Raw genomic sequence first — 18,547 nt, forward strand, 5'->3', positions numbered from 1 at the left:
TCAAGAATGTAAATCTTATATTAATACGACGTCTATTGAATTTAAGACATCAAAAAGGAAGAAAATAACGATTTTACAACTTCACAAGTTTTAAAATTTGTAATTTGTACCGTAAATGAAGGTGAGTGCCCTCCAGGGGTGACTTTACCTTCCTACTTTTTGTAAAGTTTTCCTTAACTCTAGGACTCAAGGATAGCCTTCACCGATCCAATCAAACATGTCCGATCAGTAAAAACCATCCTTAAAACTGCTAGATTTAATAAAAGCTTACAAACAAGGTGGAAAAGTTACCCAACAATACTCAATTTATTCAATTTTCTGTGTCTCTGTTTAATTGATGTAATATTCAGTTATACAAAATTTATGATTTTGAAGAATTCTAGAAAAATTTCCCACTGCTTCTAAATTACCTCTATCGAAATTAATTATTACCTCTATCGAATTTTTTATTTTTGCCTATTGATCATATCTGGTGTTCTAGTGATGAAAATTTGATCACCTGGGAAAGCTAAAAAGTGTTGCCTCAGCTTTAGGGAATAATATGAATTTTATAAAACCACCCTTTGAGGGTGAAAAAATAAATTTTGCTGCAAAATAATAAAAAATTTGTCATTGAGGGGTTTAAGAAAATATAGGGGGAAGTGGGGCTCATTTGAATTGGGGAAGCTTTGAAAATTGACTTTTTTCTCCTATTTTTAAAAGGAATTAGGGCTTATCATAATCTAAGTTTAGCTTCACAAGTGATTTTTGGAGCTAAATTACCTAAATCGTCGTTAAATCTAGTTCCATATTTAAATTGAAGAAAAAGCCTAATTTTACAACTGCCCCATATCCCGCCTATAGCAAACTAAATAGATATTTAAATGCTTTCTTTTAGGCAAAGCTTTATGGTACCTAGAATTCATCCATAGAAGACACTTCGCTCCGATTTCTCTAATTAAATGCCTCAATTATTCATTTTACGGTCACAACCAATATTAAAAGGATTTACTAAGAATTTCCTTCAATGTCCTAAGCCCAAAAAAAGTTTTTTATTAGGTGATTACTTGCTCTTTGTAAAGAATTTTTGAAAATTGACTTTAAATCACACGCTTTTTGTCATATTAATACACTTTTTTTTGTTATTCTAAATACTTAATTACTTAGGTGATTTCAGGAAGCATAGGTTTCCTTCAGTTCTGGCAACTCTGCATTCTTGTAAGAAGATTGTCCGTTACTTCTTTCCATCATCGTTCGTCATCTCATTCTTATCGCTTGAGGCTCAATGGGCTCAATGTTTAGTAACTTTCTCAGCGTCGTAGCTGGAATTTTGTGAAATCTGTCCCGCCTAGCTAATTTGACGTGTTCTTATGGTGGCCGAATCAGCTAATAACAAATATTTTTAAGAAAACAAAATTTGACAATACGAATTCTAAAGAAGTTTTAATATAAAGCCAGTGGCATTATGGATGAAATGTCCGTTTTTTTCGTATCTGTAAGACATTAAAGATTGAAGTATATTTCTTAAGAAGTTTTTCAATCACAAAAATAAATCAATGAAGCAGTACAGATGACAGGACTGTAAATGGGGATCATGTTAATGAAGCTTGAATCGACTTAATAAGTTCCACGAAAACTCCCGGTGCTTAAATAACCATAACACATGCGAAATGAAAAGATAATTCATATAAGACATTTCAGCAAATATGTACTTTAATTTAGACTAAAGCCAATAAATGAAGCATTTAATAAGATCAGAGCGAAGTGTCTTCTGTGAACAAAATGTATAGTTCTGTCCTGTGCCATCCATTGTTTGCTGTTGGTTGAATGTATTGGTTCTTATTTAGCTTAGTTTATATGTTTTTTAATACACTTTTAAGGTTTTTAAGGAATTTTAGTAAAAAGAATTTTTGGCCCTAATTTTTTTTTATAAACTGAACAAAGTTGGATCACAACATCTCACTCATCCAACTGATTAACTGATACTCATTTTATTAATTTTGTTAACTAGATTGAGCCTAAAGCTATCTTCAGACAAGAGATTTAGCCCAGTTTCCGAAAGTCTCAAAAACCTAAATAGCAATCAGTTTTGTTGATTTTTCAGAATATAAATAGCTGACTTTTAAAACTTGTGTAAACCATTATAAATTAAGGATTTGGTTTTTAGAAGAAAAAAAAAACACGAGTGATAAGCTTTAGAGATCAACTTATTCCAGCTGAAGTTCTCCACGTGAGAAAATTCGGATTGCATGCAAATTCGATTTGGAGCTAGAGCTGAAGTTGTGAGATGTTAATTTTAATTTTTTGGTAAAATATTACAAATAAAATAATATTAAAATATACTGGCAGAAATAAGATATGAGTGACATGTAGACCTGCATGTCCTCTATAATTTTGCCGATGAATTTGATCGTATCATTTACGCTTGAGCCGAGGTAGTTCAATTTAATTTGCATTTCAGCTCTTTTTTGGCCAAAGCGCCCCTTCTGCCCATGTGACGAAGTGCAACTATGTCGGAGAATTGTTAAATATTGTGAAATCTTAACCCTAATCTTAACCCTAAAATGAAATGTTTCTTACGACCATCTCAAGAAATTTTTTGCTCTAAAAAGAAAAAAAAATTGGTGACCTAAAATTATTCTTGAACCTCTCGTACTTTAATTAAACCTAAATTAAAGGGTTAAACCTAATTTTAAGTCATGTGGTCGAGTAAAAGCGGTCGTATTAGTGCTTTTGTACTTTATAACAATTTTTAATTCAATTTATTTTACAATAAAAACGACATAATCTGACAGATATCATACTCTGAGCAAAAAAATGTTATATGGAGAAATGTAAATATATAAATGTTCTCTTCAATTATGCCAAAATAATTATTAAAATCGGTTAAGCGGGAGTCGAGATGATAGATCGTATTATGGCAATTTATTTTTTTTAGAGTATCGCTTTAAACATTGATCATACGAAGTTTAATTGTTTTAAAAAGTTGTGTTATTTTGTGAGAGCTTCCTTTCGTGCCTTTATGGCCTCTAACACACTATAGAAATTTTTGTCTATTTTTAACAGTTTTTTCTGCACTAGCGTAGGCAATTTGCTTCAATATGCACATAAATCTTTTCAGTGTATAGAGGCCATTACTCATTAAATTTGGTTAAAGAAAAACAGAGATAAGGAGATCTAAAATTCTGGAAACTCTAATCTCTCATATCTCTGGTTCTATTGTATGCATAGGGAACCCCTACCACACTTTGTTAACTTCATAACCTACAGCACAATACTGTAAAATTTGATCAAGTTTTATGATGGAATTTTTAAGAAAAATTTCTAACCCTTTAACGACGAGACAGTTTTCGTTGGACGAAAATCAGTAATAAAAATGAAACCGATAAACGAAACTTGTGAAAGGTCTTATATCTAACCTCAAAAGAACCAAAAGAGCCTGATTTGGTGTTGTCTCTATGAATGATAGGGACAAAAATAGCCCAAAAATTTAAGTAATTTTTCTGACAATATCAATGATTGATAATTTTTACTTTAACGAAAAATATTATGTTTGAGTATTGTAGTTTCTTTTTCAAAAACAGTTTTGCTTAAAAAAAACTGGAAGTATAAAAAATAATTAAAACCAATTTTCAATATGAGAATTTAAAAATTCGTCATTTTTGAACTTAACAATTTACTATATAACAAATAGCTGGAGACTTGCAAAAAATATACTAGATTCCTTTAACCTTCTAATTTACAATTAGGTACAAACATAAGAAAAAAAAACTTTAGGTAGTCAAGGAAAAATATTTTCTTTATGGGACACCGGTCAAGAAGAAATATTTTCAGACAAGTCAAGAAAAAATATTTTCTTTATGGGACACTGGTGTTCCAATCGTCCTTAAAAGGTTAAATTTTTATGCTATGGCAGAGCCACTAGTTGTGAATTATTCAAATTCCATGTGACACTCCTTATCGCGACGCATAAATAAAATATAATGTATAAAAATATAATGTGCAACAATGGATTCTATTCAACATACTTAAATTTCAGCCTGATCTATGCCATAGGGCCTAAGCTAATTAATTGAGAAAATTTCTAATTGCGCTCCTAGCGATAGTTCTATGAACTTCGGATGTTAGAAGGAGATGTGGCATTTCATGAGAGATTTCCAAAACGCCCTTATTGATCAAATTCTAACAATTAGAATTAGAGCTAGAGATATTTTATGAAAAAAAAAGATTCCTTCTTACCTCGGGGTTTTATGAGACCTTGACTTTATTTTATTAAAAGCTCCGAGGCCTAGCAAAACTAAAATTTGAGCTCGATCCATACCATAGGGACTGAGTTTCAGAAAAAAAATTGGTAGAGTTCCACCGGTTCCAACAGGATGGAAGGGGAGGGTGGTATTTGAATTCACCAGCTTCTAGCCACCTATCGACATTTAACCTTTGCTAAAAACCGTTTGTTGATATCTTGTTAAGCCCTTTAACCCTTTAAGAACGATTAGAACACCGACCGGTGTACCATAAAGAAAATATTTCTTCCTGACTACCTAAAGTTATTTTTTTTCTTATGTCTGTACATAATTGTGAAATAGAAGGTTGAAGGAATCTAGAATATTTTTTGCAAGTCACTAGCTAATGCTATAGTAAATATTTAAGCTCAAAAATGGAGAATTTTTAAATTCTCCAATTCATAACTGATTTTATTTATTTTTTATATTCCAATTTTTTTCTTAAGCAAAACCCTTTTGGCAATAAAAACTACAATACTCATACGTAATATTTTTCATTAAAGCGAAAAATATTATTCATTGGTATTGTCAAAAAATTACTTAAATTTTTGGGCTATTTTTGTCCTTATCGTTCATAGAAGCACAAAATACACCGAATCAGACTCTGTAGGACTTTCCAAGGTTAGATGTAAGATTTATCAGTCATTATGTTTCACAGTTTAATTTTTATTGTTGATTTTCAGTCTTTTTACGGACACTTTTTACGAACTGAAAATCAACAATAAAAATTAAACTGAGTAACATAATCAATGATAAGTCTTACATCTAACCTTGGAAAGTCCAACAGAGTCTGATTCGGTATGTTTTTTGCTTCTATGAAAGATAGGAACGAAAATGGCCTAAAAATTTAAGTAATTTTTTTGACAATACCAATCAATAATATTTTTCGCTTTAATGAAAAATATTACTTATGAGTATTGTAGTTTTTATTGCCAAATGGGTTTTGCTTAAAAAAAAATGGAATATAAAAAATAAATAAAATCAGTTATGAATTTGAGAATTTAAAAATTCGCCATTTTTGAGCTTAAATATTTACTACATAGCAAGTAGCTAGAGACTTGCAAAAAATATTCTAGATTCCTTCAACCTTCTACTTTACAATTATGTACAGACCAGGGCGGAGCATTTTGATACATCTCTGTACATGTGCCTACCATTTCGTGTCATATTTATTTTTGTGGGATCTAAGACTTACAAATTCTAAAGAATTTAAGAAAAATGTACCACTTCTGAATTAAAATGCTCCATCCGTTAGTTAATCATCCAAGGTACAGACATAAGAAAAAAATAACTTGAAGTAGTCAGGAAAAATTATTTTCTTTATGGGACACCGGTGTTTCAATCGTCCTTAAAGGGTTAAGCACAAGAGGGTCAAAATTTTGGGCTCAGAATAAATCACTTTTTCCGACTTCTTTGAGCAAAACATAGAAGGCTGTAGGATTTTTTTTAGGGCACCGGTGTCCCTACGCCCTTATCGGGTTAGTTTGGGGGTTATTAAGCTCCAAAGAGCGGTCGGACGGACAGGGAAGTATTTTTTAGTAATCCCTTGTGATCAGGAAGTGGTGATACGCATTTTGGTAAATTTCAAGTACGATCAAAGGTTCAATTCTATTAAATCTGAATATCGGATTCTGAAACACAAAATTTAAATTTACGAATATATTAGTATTTATTTCAATTTATTTACCATTTAAAACTCCGTTTTGGACTTAGGCTTGAATACTAAAATGATATTTTTTACATATTTGCAGTTCATGAAAAAATTGAACCAAAAAATACTCAATGTAAATTTTAGAATCACAACTACCATAGGCCGTTAAAGCTTATCGATGATATATACCACGCAAGTGGAGGCGCCGAGCTTTATAAAAGAACTAAAATTTTAGAATGAGAAAAACAAATATTTTCTAGGACAATTTTCTTTATTTTTTGCAAAAACATTTTTCTATTCTGTAAAAATTATTGGAGAAAAAAAAAGGATAGTGATATTTAGTATCCTTTGTCCTGAAGATAATTTTTTATTAAATTGACATAAGCTCCTGTGAATTCAATTTGTCCGCTCATTTCATTAACTCGCGAAAGGACTTTCTTTCCAGCAGCTTTTTCCACCACATGCCTCAATTCCTCTTCCAACTTCCAAATATCGCCTTGGATTTTCCTCACCTTTGTTACCTTCTTCGAGCCACGGAACTTTTCCGTCATATATACAGGGAGCATGTGATTTCTCGTGCGAGCGATAAAGTAATCGCGATTTTGGGCATCTGGCTGCTGTGGTTGCCAGCCGGAAGGGTAATTTGGGCGGATACTGGGCGCTGGCACTGTAACTGGACCCAACAATCGCTCCACGAATTTCCATTCGGGTGGATTCTTTGCAATTTCCACCGGTGGATGATCGTCAATTTGGCCGAACTGTGGCGACGATCTGAAACTCGAATGGCGCACTTGACTTCCGGCAAGCTGACCAATCATCTGCAAGAGCGGAAATTGCGTTTAATAGACAAAATGCAGTGGAAAGGGAAACTTCAAGGAATCCACCAATCACGGGGTATCCTGCGGTAGTATGGGTGACGCGAAAATACAAACACCAATATACAACTGCATCCGGTATACAAAGTGAAATTATTTTGTCTCGTCGTGGTGATTCCTCATATATTTTTACCACCAAATAACTTCTACAGCCATCAGGAATTGCGTGAGTACAACTATTTGCTATTGTAGTTCATTTTTGGGGGATGAAAATGCCACCCATTCCAACATCAAATGCCCAATTTTCACCTTTTTCACTCCTCTTTGACACTTCACGTAGTCGGTTCTATTGAAATTCTCGGAACCCCTCCGTAGGTTTCACTACCCAGACGTCACTTGCCCCTTTTAATGGTGTTTTATGCTTAAACTACCCCCTGTTGGATGAATTTTTCACATCAAACACTTACCCCGTGGCACTTCAGATGCCCCAGCATCATTTCCGCACCTCCAGAACCTTTCCATGTGGCAGAAAATCCAGATAAAATTCTCAATTTGTTTAAGCACACAATATTCGCCATTTTTGATACTGCTTCAAATGACAGAGCGGAGGTATACCAACCAACACACATACGCGGGCCACATTATGTTGTGTGTGAAAGAGAAACACAGTGATGAAAAGTTGGCAAAATACAGGGAGGTATTCAGGTGATATGTGCACTAAGCACTCAAGGGGTGCAAAAATAGGGGATGATTCGCAACTTCTGTATCTGTCGCGCGAAAATATTCGCCTTTTTCACATACAGTGGATACCACTGGACCGTTTTGAAGGTGTTTAGAAGGGAAATGCTTAAGATTTTCCACTAAAATACCTACATTTTGCCCAGTTTTGAGAAACATAATTTTCAATGTTGGAGAGATGTATTTATGGGAATTTTGCAACAAATTAAATATATTGTTGTACAATTTATCAATATTTTCAAAAAAATCTTGCGAAAAAGTCATATCAACCCCCAAAAACAGCAATAATTGGTAGGATTTGCTGTCCAAAAGCACAAATCGACCCTGGATAAACCTCCGCGTCGTGTTGGTGTTGAATGCATTTGGTTGTATGCGTACACCACAGTCGCTGGCTGTGCTGCTGTTTCGAAAACGAAGGAAAAGAGAAGAGAATCACTTGTGGACTTGTGCATAAAGTACAATATTAAGTGTATTTTCATTTCAACTTTCCCCCCACAAAATGCCCCATTTTTGCTAGTTTTTCGAGTGAATATCGCAGTGCTAAGTGCCCCAAACGCAATTCATGTGTCTTTTATGTGGAATTCAACGGGAATTTGGGGAAAATTGAGGAAAAAATAAACCCCTTTTGACAGACGGGAAATGGTAGCTTTTTACGGGCGACGACGCAGTGAATAGGTGGCGTTGTTGACGGTAGGTTTTTTTTTTCATTTAGCATTTTATCATAAAATGTACATAATTCTCGTGTGTGGTTGGTTGGGATTTTGTGATTATTGGCGTAGAGAGCACTTTTTTATTTGAAAGTGTTGGGCAGCCAAAAGGAGAGAAGGCGCCGATGCCTTATTGCGAGAGTAGATTTTCATCCCGCACTTTTGTGGTGCGTCATCAAGTTTTGTGTAGTCACTCTCGGCCAACTACATTTGCATTATGGCTTTTTGGAGTTGAAAAAGTGGGAAAAATATAAGTATTCCCGTGAGGAGTGCTTTATTATTTTTTTTTTTGTTTTCAGTCCATAGCGACTTAGCGATATGGTAATATTCTTACAGCATTTTTCCTTTGCGTTTCACCATCTCGCTCTCACTCACTCTTGCTGAATTTTCAATTGGAAGCTTTTATTTTATAATTTTACATTTGTAGCTGTGAAAAATTTTTCCATTGTTTCTCCACTCGGGTTACCTACATTTCGGGCCACTTATCATGGGTAATTTACACCCATTTTTGAGGCTCATCTACACGATTGAGAATAAATGCTTAACATGTTTTCGATAGAGGGGTTAATATTGGTATTTAATTAACCCCTAGGAGGGGGTTGTAGCCAAAGCGCGTGGGTGAAGGGTGCATTTTGAATGAGGACACCTCCGTGACCCTACCCAAGAAAAGCTACATCCACGCCAAATTGCTGTAGTCTCTTCCACCCCCCCAAAAAAACAGTTTCCAAGGGGATTTTCCGTGTGTGCGCAGAAACAGATGGTGAAAAAAGTCACCCCCGGTTAATCGCAACATAAACACAATTGAGGGTGAACCCATGGCTTGGGGGAGACTTTGTGTGAGCTTTTCCTCTATCTCTCTGCCAATTCAACAAGATCTCCGTTGGCGTCTCCGAGGAGCCCACACAATTATCCCATTTTACGAGCAAATTCGTGGCAGTGGCAACAGTTCTGTCGCCCTGGCACTACTCTTGTCTCACTCTGTCTTCTGGTCTTTTTTCATCGCATGGGATGGCCAGGGCACATATACAGTCATATACCCATGATCGGAAGGGACACCGTGAAGCCTATGAAAGATGTGCAAATGAAAGAGCACAAGAGGAGCCCCCAAAATACAAAAATATATGGAAAAACCTACCTGAAAATCGACTGAATACCCCTATGTTAAAGTCTCATACCATTTTCAGCATGAGTCTCTGACAATGTTTTATAATTCTTACCCTTACTGCCCCTAAGTAAGGTTTGGAAGGAAAAATTCCGGGTTTCAAAACCTACTCCTACCCCTACCCTTACCCCTATTTTCCCAATAAGGAAAATTAAGAAAATTTGCCCAAAAGCTTTTTCGACCCCTATGTTTTTTTTAATGATTTTCCATTTGAAAATAAATTGGGACTTTTATCAGACCGCCCACTTTATTGTAGCTTCATGTCAAGGTAATTTAGAAAGAGAGCTAAAAATAAATTCATCAAATGATATGATACACATTAGGATTACGTAATTACCATCTCTAAAGCTCTATATTGAAAGGTGATAGATTTTTTGATTTTCCTTCTAACAAGGATTTGTTCACATATATTGAACAATTTCAGTGATAAGTTTCTAATAAATAAAACCTCTTTTGTCACTTCATATCATCATTCAATTGATTTTTAATTGGATATTAATTGAACATTATAGATATTGTTTTGGGCGTGTGATATCTTGGCAAAAATGATCTTGCAAAGAGAAAAAGGAATAATACTGAATCTAACTCTTCTCGAATGCTATACTTTACGTCGTAAAGTTATGTTAAACAGGGGAGGATTTTTCATGTAAAATACTAATGTTGAAGTTATTGCTCTTGAGCCATTCTATCCTAATTAAGACAAGACAACTGAAACAGAGCATAATTATATGCATATCTCTTTTTTCACTATATATTCTTTTACCATTATCAATATCATTAAAAATGTATACAATTTCATATGTGAGATATATAATGTATTCGATGTATATATGCATACATATTACATAGAATGATATACATACATATAGCATAGCAACATTATAAAAGTATGATGATGATGAGAAGGCAACGAAGCGCAAGCTAACAAAATATAAGACTCTCCACACAATTCTGAATGTGAAAGATAAAATAATGCTGAGTATTGAGGAAAAATATTCAGGCTGTGCTTTGTGAGTCTGGCAAAACTTTCTGGTGACTATTTTTTTTTGCTCTCTCACCACTACCTCTATTGTTTATAATTAATGATTGTGAAATGGAATCTAATGTAGGCTCAATGGTAAAATTGAGTTAAAACAACCCACGTCAGCAGATTACATGCGTTGGGAGAGATAGAGCTTTTTCAACCCCCTTTTTAGTTTAACTTCCATACGATACTATGCGATTAGAGTTTTGATAACATTGGGGAAAATAGATAGGAAAGTTTTTTGCCTTAAATTCATTCATTGGCGGTTAGTTGTCACAAGCAAAAAAAGAAATGTTTTGACATTTGAATTTTATAAATAAAACTAGTTTAGAGAAATATATACAGCAATAGATACAATCATGTGCATATATCTTTCAGAAGAACATAAGATTGTTTTTATTTGCTTCTTGTCAACAATTCAATGATTTTTGTGTCGTAAACTGTTTGAGAATAAATTTTAATCCTTGGTAATGAAGAAATATCTGAGTATGAAATCTCATGCTTTTTGCGACAATTTCATATTAATCTCACATAGTCTTCAGGGTATGCCTCAACATAAAGCATATTTTCATTAATTTTTCAACATTAAAAATTAAAAGATTAACCCTTTAAGGACGATTGGAACACCGGTGTCCCATAAAGAAAATAATTTTTCCTGACTACCTGAAGCTATTTTTTTCTTATGTCTGTACATAATTGTAAAGTAGAAGGTTGAAGGAATCTAGAATAGTTTTTGCAAGTCTCTAGCTATTTGCTATGTAGTAAATATTTAAGCTCAAAAATGGCGAATTTTTAAATTCTCAAATTCACAACTGATTTTATTTATTTTTTATACTTCCAATTTTTTTTAAGCAAAAGCCTTTTGGCAATAAAAACTACAATACTCATACGTAATATTTTTCATTAAAGCCAAAAATATTATTCATTGGTATTGTCAGAAAAATTACTTAAATTTTTGGGCTATTTTTGTCCCTATCGTTCATAGAAGCACAAAATACACCGAATGAGACTCTGTTGGACTTTCCAAGGTTAGATGAAAGACATATCATTGATTATGTTTCCAAGTTTAATTTTTATTGTTGATTTTCAGTCCGTAAAATGTGTCTCGTCGTTAAAGGGTTAAACATTAGAAAGATCTATATATTGGTGAAAAGCTAAAATAAAGTAAATCACCAAGGGAGAATCCTTCCAAATTAGGTTCTAAAGCCCAAATAATGCTTTTATCAAACAACTTAAAAATAAGCATTTTTCTTTAAAGAGATGTATATAATTGCGAAATTAATTAAAAAATCTCTGGGAAAAGGAATAGGGGAAATCTTTCAAGCTTCGCACACACTCTGGATTCAAAAAAATCATAATTTTCCCATATTTTTGTAACGAATCTGACCTAATTTTTCTCAAGATATGTGTGGCTCTAAACAGGTATTAAAATATATTACCACTAGGTCAGATTGGTCAGATTCATTAAAGGAATACGGGAAAAATATAAAGTGTTCAAAGGCAGAGTATGTGCGAAGCCTGAAAGAATTCCCCTATTGCTTAGTCTACAACATTTTTTGAGGAAGAAAATCCAGTTCGTTCCCGGAAATCTTCTGTAAGACCGTCTTCAGACTAGAGGGTTTAGCCTAGTTTCCGAAGGTCGCAAAATCCTAAATAGCAACCAAATTAATTTGTTTTTCTGATTCAAAAAGATTAATTCCCCCTAATTGTCCATTTCTGAGGCAAAATTTTCCAAATATGTTCGACTCATAAAAAATTAGAGAAGTTAAACCTTACAGATAAGCCTTAGATCCTCGACACACTTGAGACTTAAACCAAGAGACGGGTTAGTGAAAAATGATAGAAATGCGGTTTAACCATTATTTCGAATATAATTACGCGAAGAATCCGTCTCTCGGCTAATCCTCAAGTGTGTCAAGGCCCTTATGCCGAAAATAGACACAGGCTGATCCTGGAGAATACTCAGCTCGAAAAATTTCGCGGTAAAGGATCAGCAAAAACTATCAACACTGAGGGTTTAGGATCAAGGATTAGCGTTTTCAGCGTAAATTTCTATTAAATCTCCACACTTTGATTGCTGAAACACTTCTTAAGTGCAATATCAATTGATTTTTCGTACAGAAAGATGCACGCTCACCCCTCTGACCTTCCCATTACTCCAATTTTAACGCATTTTAAGATTTTGCGATATTGCATACCATTACTCTCCATGTTTTTTCACCCAATTGACATTTCAAAAAGCACCCAAAAACATTTTTTTTATTTTTAGCACTGGCGCTGATGTCGCCTAATCCCTTTAATTTCACTAGAACTCAGGAATTTAGAAGATCAGCCTCCAAATTTTGGGTTGATCCCTAAGTGTATCTACACCAATCCTCATTTTTCGGGTTGATCCCTAAGTCGATCCCTGTGTCTATTTTGGGCTTTAGGTCTGAAGCCCGTATAGGAGTAAAGATCCTTAGAGAGGAATAAAACATCAAAGAACATTTAAAGTTTTTAAATAATTTTGCTGTGAAGATAATCTTATAAAGTTCAATTTATATTTATATCAGGCAAATCTGCATCAAGTGCCATTGAGCAAACCAAGATTAGGCGTGCAGTAAAGATTCAGAAATTTTTGAAACCCTAATCGATTCTAGTTCTTAAACATAAAAGTGCAATATTTAAAGTAAATTTTCCAAAAATTTGTTTTCAAAAATTTAAATATTCAACAATTTTAATACGATTTTAGGAAACATTTGAAAAAAAATAACTTACTTTCCGGTGGTCAAGATTACTTAGAGAAGGGGAGAGCGCCCATGCTTTGCACGGTCCCAAGCTTCATAATGACTAAATTTTTCCTATAACTCAGAATAAATGTGACTCCGCAATATATTTGGAAAACAGGACACTTTCTCTTGGTTTTTAAAATTTGGACGTGATGAGTCACATTTATTGAAAAATATAAGAAAAAATTAGTCATATGAAGCTTGGGGTTGGGACCGTGCAAAACCTGGGCACTTTCCCTTACATTTATTTGAAAATAAAAACAAATAGGGTGAGAAGGAGCTACATTGAGCTGGGGCTTCACTGAAAACATTATTTTTCGCATATATCTAATTGAAGCTTGACATAATCATAAATTAATTTAGATCCACGATTGTCTTGTCTATTAAATTACATTACGCTAAAGTCCAGCTTCCTTTAGAAATATGAAAAAAATAGTGTTTTCAATGTGGCCCCATTTCCCCTTATTCACTGTTAGCAGAAGAGTTAAACTTTTATTCGAACAAAGAATTTTTGAAAACATAAAATTTGTATTTTTGGGTGAATTTTGTATTAAAAAAATTATCATTTTAGGAATTTTTGGCGCACTTTATACCACATTTTGTCCTATAAAATAAGTTGTGATCAAGGAAACATAAATTCTTTCCTTGAAATTAGAGTTTAATCATTCTGTTAACAGGAAGATTATTAGGTCCCGACGACTGAATTATAATTTTTAAAAAGATTTCAGGAAATATAGATTAAATGTACTTTTAAATGCTTAAAAGCTTGAATTAATATAACGTATTTACAATTTTTGGGCCCGTGATCCCAGGGTTAAGCGGTTGAAATTGAGAATGGTGATGAATTATTGACCCACACATCCTTTAAAAGTATCACTTTTAGGTATGAAAAAGTTTCTCAAATTTTTTTATCACTGCTATATAACAGACTCTGGCTCTGGCTCTACAAGTATAAATACTGCAAATGCCGTATTTTTGAAGATTGAATAAATTGAATATAATTGAATTATATAACAGTTAACAACTTACCGAAATAAATAAGCCTTTCGGAAAGGTGGATCTCACGAGATTTTTTATTTCCGAGAGGGACGCGAAAGATTCAAAATGATACTATTATTTTTTACTAAAATCATAAGATCTTTACACATTAAACTTCATTAGAGAAATTTTGAAATTTAGAAAAGTGTTTTGAGCTAATTAAAAATTAGGATGAAAATGTTACTGCATTTAGGTACAAATCTGTCTATAGGGCAATTTCATGTAACATTTTCCAGTACAAAAGCATTGTTTTATAACAAGCAAGAAATGAGCTTTCGCATTTTAAGTTAACACAATTAGCTACTTTGGACGAACTGCTTTTTGAGGATGATGACGAATTTGATGGAATGATTAAGCAAATACTAAGTATAATGACTTTTGTGTTTAGAATCAAATCATTTTACCTAAAAAGAATACTGCACTCTCTCTCTCGACTATGAGAAACACTAATGGAACTTTTAAATTCTTTTTTTAAATTCTTATTACACATTTTATTTTTAAAATGTGAAGTCGGTTTTTACATTTTAAAATTATAATAATTGTACATAAACAAAAAACTCCCTCAAAGATGAAGCCCCCATCACAAACGATAGAGAATTTTTACTTTTTACCTGTACACTAAAAGAGTGGAAGGAAGTTTAATATTCGTAAAATATTAAATTGAAATATTTGTGAAAGAATCAATATCCATAACATTTGGAAGGTTAACCCTTGAAAAATTAAAGTTCCACAACTTTTCAAAACTGTACATGCTTTAACTGTCAGAATAGAATCAGCATTTTGTAGAACATTTAAAGGATCTCAGAATGATTTTTTTTGTTTTTTTTTTAATTATGAACTGTTGCAATACAATTCAGGATTCGTCAGCATTTCTTTAATACTTTTGCAGTTCATCGTTAGATGATTTATTTATGCGTAACACAAATTGAGCTTTATTTCTGTCTTCATTTCTTTATAAATTTATGTGAAAGATTTCTGTAAAGACTGATGAAAAAAGTTTAAAGAATAGAACAAAAGTTTAAAAATAAAGTTTTTGCTCTCGGAAAATATTTATTTATTCCCCTGTAACTTTTGTTAAATGATAGCTTCGGGAAGGAAAGGAAAAATTAAGAAATAAGTAATTAAATTTTAATGACAAAATGCATAATTCTATGAAGATAAAATTTGTTGAGTCGATATATATAATTTTTGGTGCTTTGAATTACAATCTTATTAAGTGTATAAAAACATCAAAGATTTAATTTTTTAATTAAAAAAATATAAATTTCTAAATGTTGATGAAACTAATCAAAATCTTTCAATCAAGAGTATCAAATTACAAAAGACTTTCTTTGGTAGTCGTTCCCCTTAATTCTGACATACATTTTTAAGCGGTAAATTTTTAAAACCATCTTCAAAGCTGATTTCTATTCTTCTATACAGATCTTTTATATTGAAGTGCACATCCTAAAAACGAATGTCGTATAAAGTTGATATAATAACATGTCATATTTTCTATAAAAGTTCACGATCTTGTGTTAAGTATTATCACTGTCTTGTTTTAAATGCTTTTAAGTATAACTTTAAATTTGAAATAAATCGCTCTTTGAAAATTACAGGAGATCAATTCAGTTTAAGAATTCAATTAAGAAACATCAATTATTCAATTTGTTGTAAATAATTATTTTACGCAAATATCTTAATAAAAACTCTTTATTATTTTCTATTTCGTAGAATATTTTATCATAAACATCTAAACTCTAAACTTTCATGTTTTTAGGTTATTAAATATATTTTTATTTTTTTCGTAAATATAAGAATTAGCGGTTTGTAATTCAAAATAATTGACAAACCTTTTTGGAATAAGAATGACAGAAAATCAACCTGCTTGAGTTAGTCCTCTGTATTACAAAAATACCAACAGCGAGTCAGTGTTGTGCCCCATTACTTTAAATTCATTGCATAAGCTCATCTAAAAAATGTCTTGTCAAATTAACAAGAAAAGTTTGTGAAAAGGATGTTCTTTCATACAAAATATGGAAAAGTTTTGTCAACTCGGCGGTCAACTGTATTTTGTTTAAAGTTCGTCAAAAACATGTTTTTCCGTATAAAATGTAAGGAAAAGTTTTATTAAACTGGAAAACAAAATCTTTTTGATAAAATTTGAAAAAGAACCATTTTTCCGTTTAACAGGACATTTTCTTCAGAGTTGCGAAAGTAAAAAATATATAGATATATATTTTCAAAAAAGTATTTTAGTGATTTATATAATGGACAAATTTACTTCAAATATTGTAAATCGATCGGAGTTTTCCAACTAGGGGAGGGTGGGGCAGATTCACTCCTAAATTGCAAAATGGAGTTTGGGACCATTTTGCAAAAAGATGATAAACAGAAGTAAAACTTTGTATATTCTGTGAATTGCAGTTGGGTTTAAGGTTAATAAAAATAATAACAATAACCCTTTAATTTCATTATTCTATTGTGGAGAAATTCATTTCACTTGAAAGGCAGAATGTGTGAAAGTCCCCCATTGCGGGGCAATTTTTGAGAGAGATATTATAGGAAACTTGCGATACCAGAATTGATTAAAATTACCATTTTGAAGTCTTATAAGACTCAACAACCTAAAAATATAATCGAACAAGAACTTTATAATAGAATTTGAAAACTAATTGATCATATAGAGAAAATAAAATATCGCCAAAGATTTCCAAGCCTATTTCTCATTAATTGAGCAATTTTATTTGAATTTTTATAACGAAAGAAATGTCTTTTGTAGTGCTAAGCTAATTGTGTACATTGTTGGATCATTCTATCGCCTTAGAACATGTCCTTTTTAGTATAACTGTTTTATAATCGTATTTTAAAGTCTTGAATTTTTATTATAGTAAAAAAAATTTACAATATCTTGCTGAAAACATTCTGAAAATATATTATAAGCACTTAAAAAACACTGAAAGATCATTTTTAAATTTTTTTTGAATGAACTTTTAGGAAATACTACTTTCCATAATTTCGAACTTATTCAACAACAAACAGCTACAAAACGTTTTCAATGATTATTTTAAGTTAATTTTGATTAAAAAAGTAAATTGTTGGGCACTGGAACCTTCTCCGTGTGCTTACATGAATCTGTCCCTCACGAACTTTCGGAACTCAAATGAAAATTGTCAGAACCGTCTTATATAATATTTCGTTCAATGCTAAATGCCTTATAATAATCATAAAACCACTGGTAATTTAATACAATTATGTTACGTCAATCAGGGCCCCATCAAGCCTAATAAAAAGTGAAGCTATTTTTCACTTTTCCTTGTAAAAATATTGCTGCTATTGCACCGCGAATTTAACAAATTTGCTCGTAGTTCTTGTATTTTTTTGGCGAACATTATGAAATATGTATTTTTAGATAGCTTTAAATGCACGATTTCGAAATATATCAGAGTGATAAGTCAATTCTTTTTAGGAAAAAACTTGCCAATAGTCTTCAATACCTCTATGCAAAAACGTATGGAAAAATGAAATGTCGAGAGGCCCCTGCTTCAATAGATAAGTGCAATAGTTCAGAAATTGTTGAAAATAAAACATTACAAAACGTTGCATTTTGATGCAGTTTTATAAAATCAATTACAGTATTTAAACTAGAAGCGTCACGAATTTAATTATTTTTATGAACATGGGTCTCAGTTATCTCTTCAATAACATAGTGGATTTATCCTATTCCTTTCAAAGGAATAAGAAGAATATGCAAAAATTGAAACTGCCCCGTCGTTAAACTGCCCCACCCTCCCCTAATGTTCTTTTGCAAAGAAAAAATTTAAATCAGAAAGATCTTTAAGCTTTTATATCTAAAAAGAGAAGAAGGAAATTATCGTGTTTTTAATTGGAAAAATATGTAGGATACCTATGGCATATAATTCAATCGATGAAGATTAATTAAATTTCTTCCAAAATGCTAGAATGAATAGTGATGAATTTCAAGCATAATGTTGTTGGTTTCACAAATATGTAGAAATGGCGTCATGAGAGACAAATTTTCTTTCTCTTTCACCAACTTTGCTATGTATATTTGCTTTTACATCGCTGAAACAGCGACCGTGAATGTTACGAAAGTGAAGAGCTTTTGCGTTCGTCATTTCGTGGATATAGCGTTGCAAATAAAACATTCTTCAATATATTAAAGAATAATAGCATTCTATTAGTCTAACATAAGGTTTAAGTGATGCACCAAAAGTGATGAATTGACTACAAAGTTATTTAATTTTCCGACTTGGTATTTTCCAATATTTGATCAAAATGAAGTTTTGCTTCAATGTAAGTTTCTATTTCTAATGATGAGTGTATTTGTGTGCTTATTTTCTCACTTAACTCCAATATAACTGTATTTTTGCCATTTAAAA

The 18,547-nt window shown here is 32.3% G+C and overlaps 2 protein-coding genes across 5 annotated transcripts in view; one reads left to right on the forward strand and one right to left on the reverse strand.

Annotated features, from left to right (window-relative positions):
• Positions 1-6,165: 6,165 nt before the first annotated feature.
• LOC129809589 (probable 39S ribosomal protein L49, mitochondrial) lies at positions 6,166-7,338 on the reverse strand. Its single transcript, XM_055859539.1, has 2 exons — positions 7,196-7,338; positions 6,166-6,731 (listed from the first exon to the last, which is right to left on the reverse strand). The coding sequence occupies exons 1-2, from the start codon at positions 7,304-7,306 to the stop codon at positions 6,252-6,254; spliced, it is 591 nt and encodes a 196-aa protein (XP_055715514.1). The 5' UTR covers positions 7,307-7,338; the 3' UTR covers positions 6,166-6,251.
• LOC129809588 (uncharacterized) overlaps positions 6,664-18,547 on the forward strand; it is a 43,511-nt gene continuing 31,627 nt past the window's right edge. For 3 of the 4 annotated variants that reach the window (XR_008752653.1, XR_008752654.1, XM_055859538.1), the window contains exon 1: positions 7,871-8,156. The gene's annotated coding sequence lies outside the window, so the exon portion shown is untranslated. Of the gene's footprint in view, positions 6,955-7,870; positions 8,157-18,547 lie in introns of those variants that run through there. The other variant, XM_055859537.1, reaches the window with a different exon arrangement.

The sequence above is a fragment of the Phlebotomus papatasi genome, chromosome 1 (assembly GCF_024763615.1).
Source record: "Phlebotomus papatasi isolate M1 chromosome 1, Ppap_2.1, whole genome shotgun sequence".
Taxonomy (NCBI): Eukaryota; Metazoa; Arthropoda; class Insecta; order Diptera; family Psychodidae; genus Phlebotomus; species Phlebotomus papatasi.

Excerpts from the sequence above, each read along its gene's own strand:
- LOC129809589 (XM_055859539.1), bottom strand. The coding sequence starts at position 7,306 with ATGGCGAATATTGTGTGCTTAAACAAATTGAGAATTTTATCTGGATTT. Across the intron at positions 6,732-7,195 it reads GGCATCTGAAGTGCCACGGG|ATGATTGGTCAGCTTGCCGG; the intron begins GTAAGTGTTTGA and ends CCGCTCTTGCAG.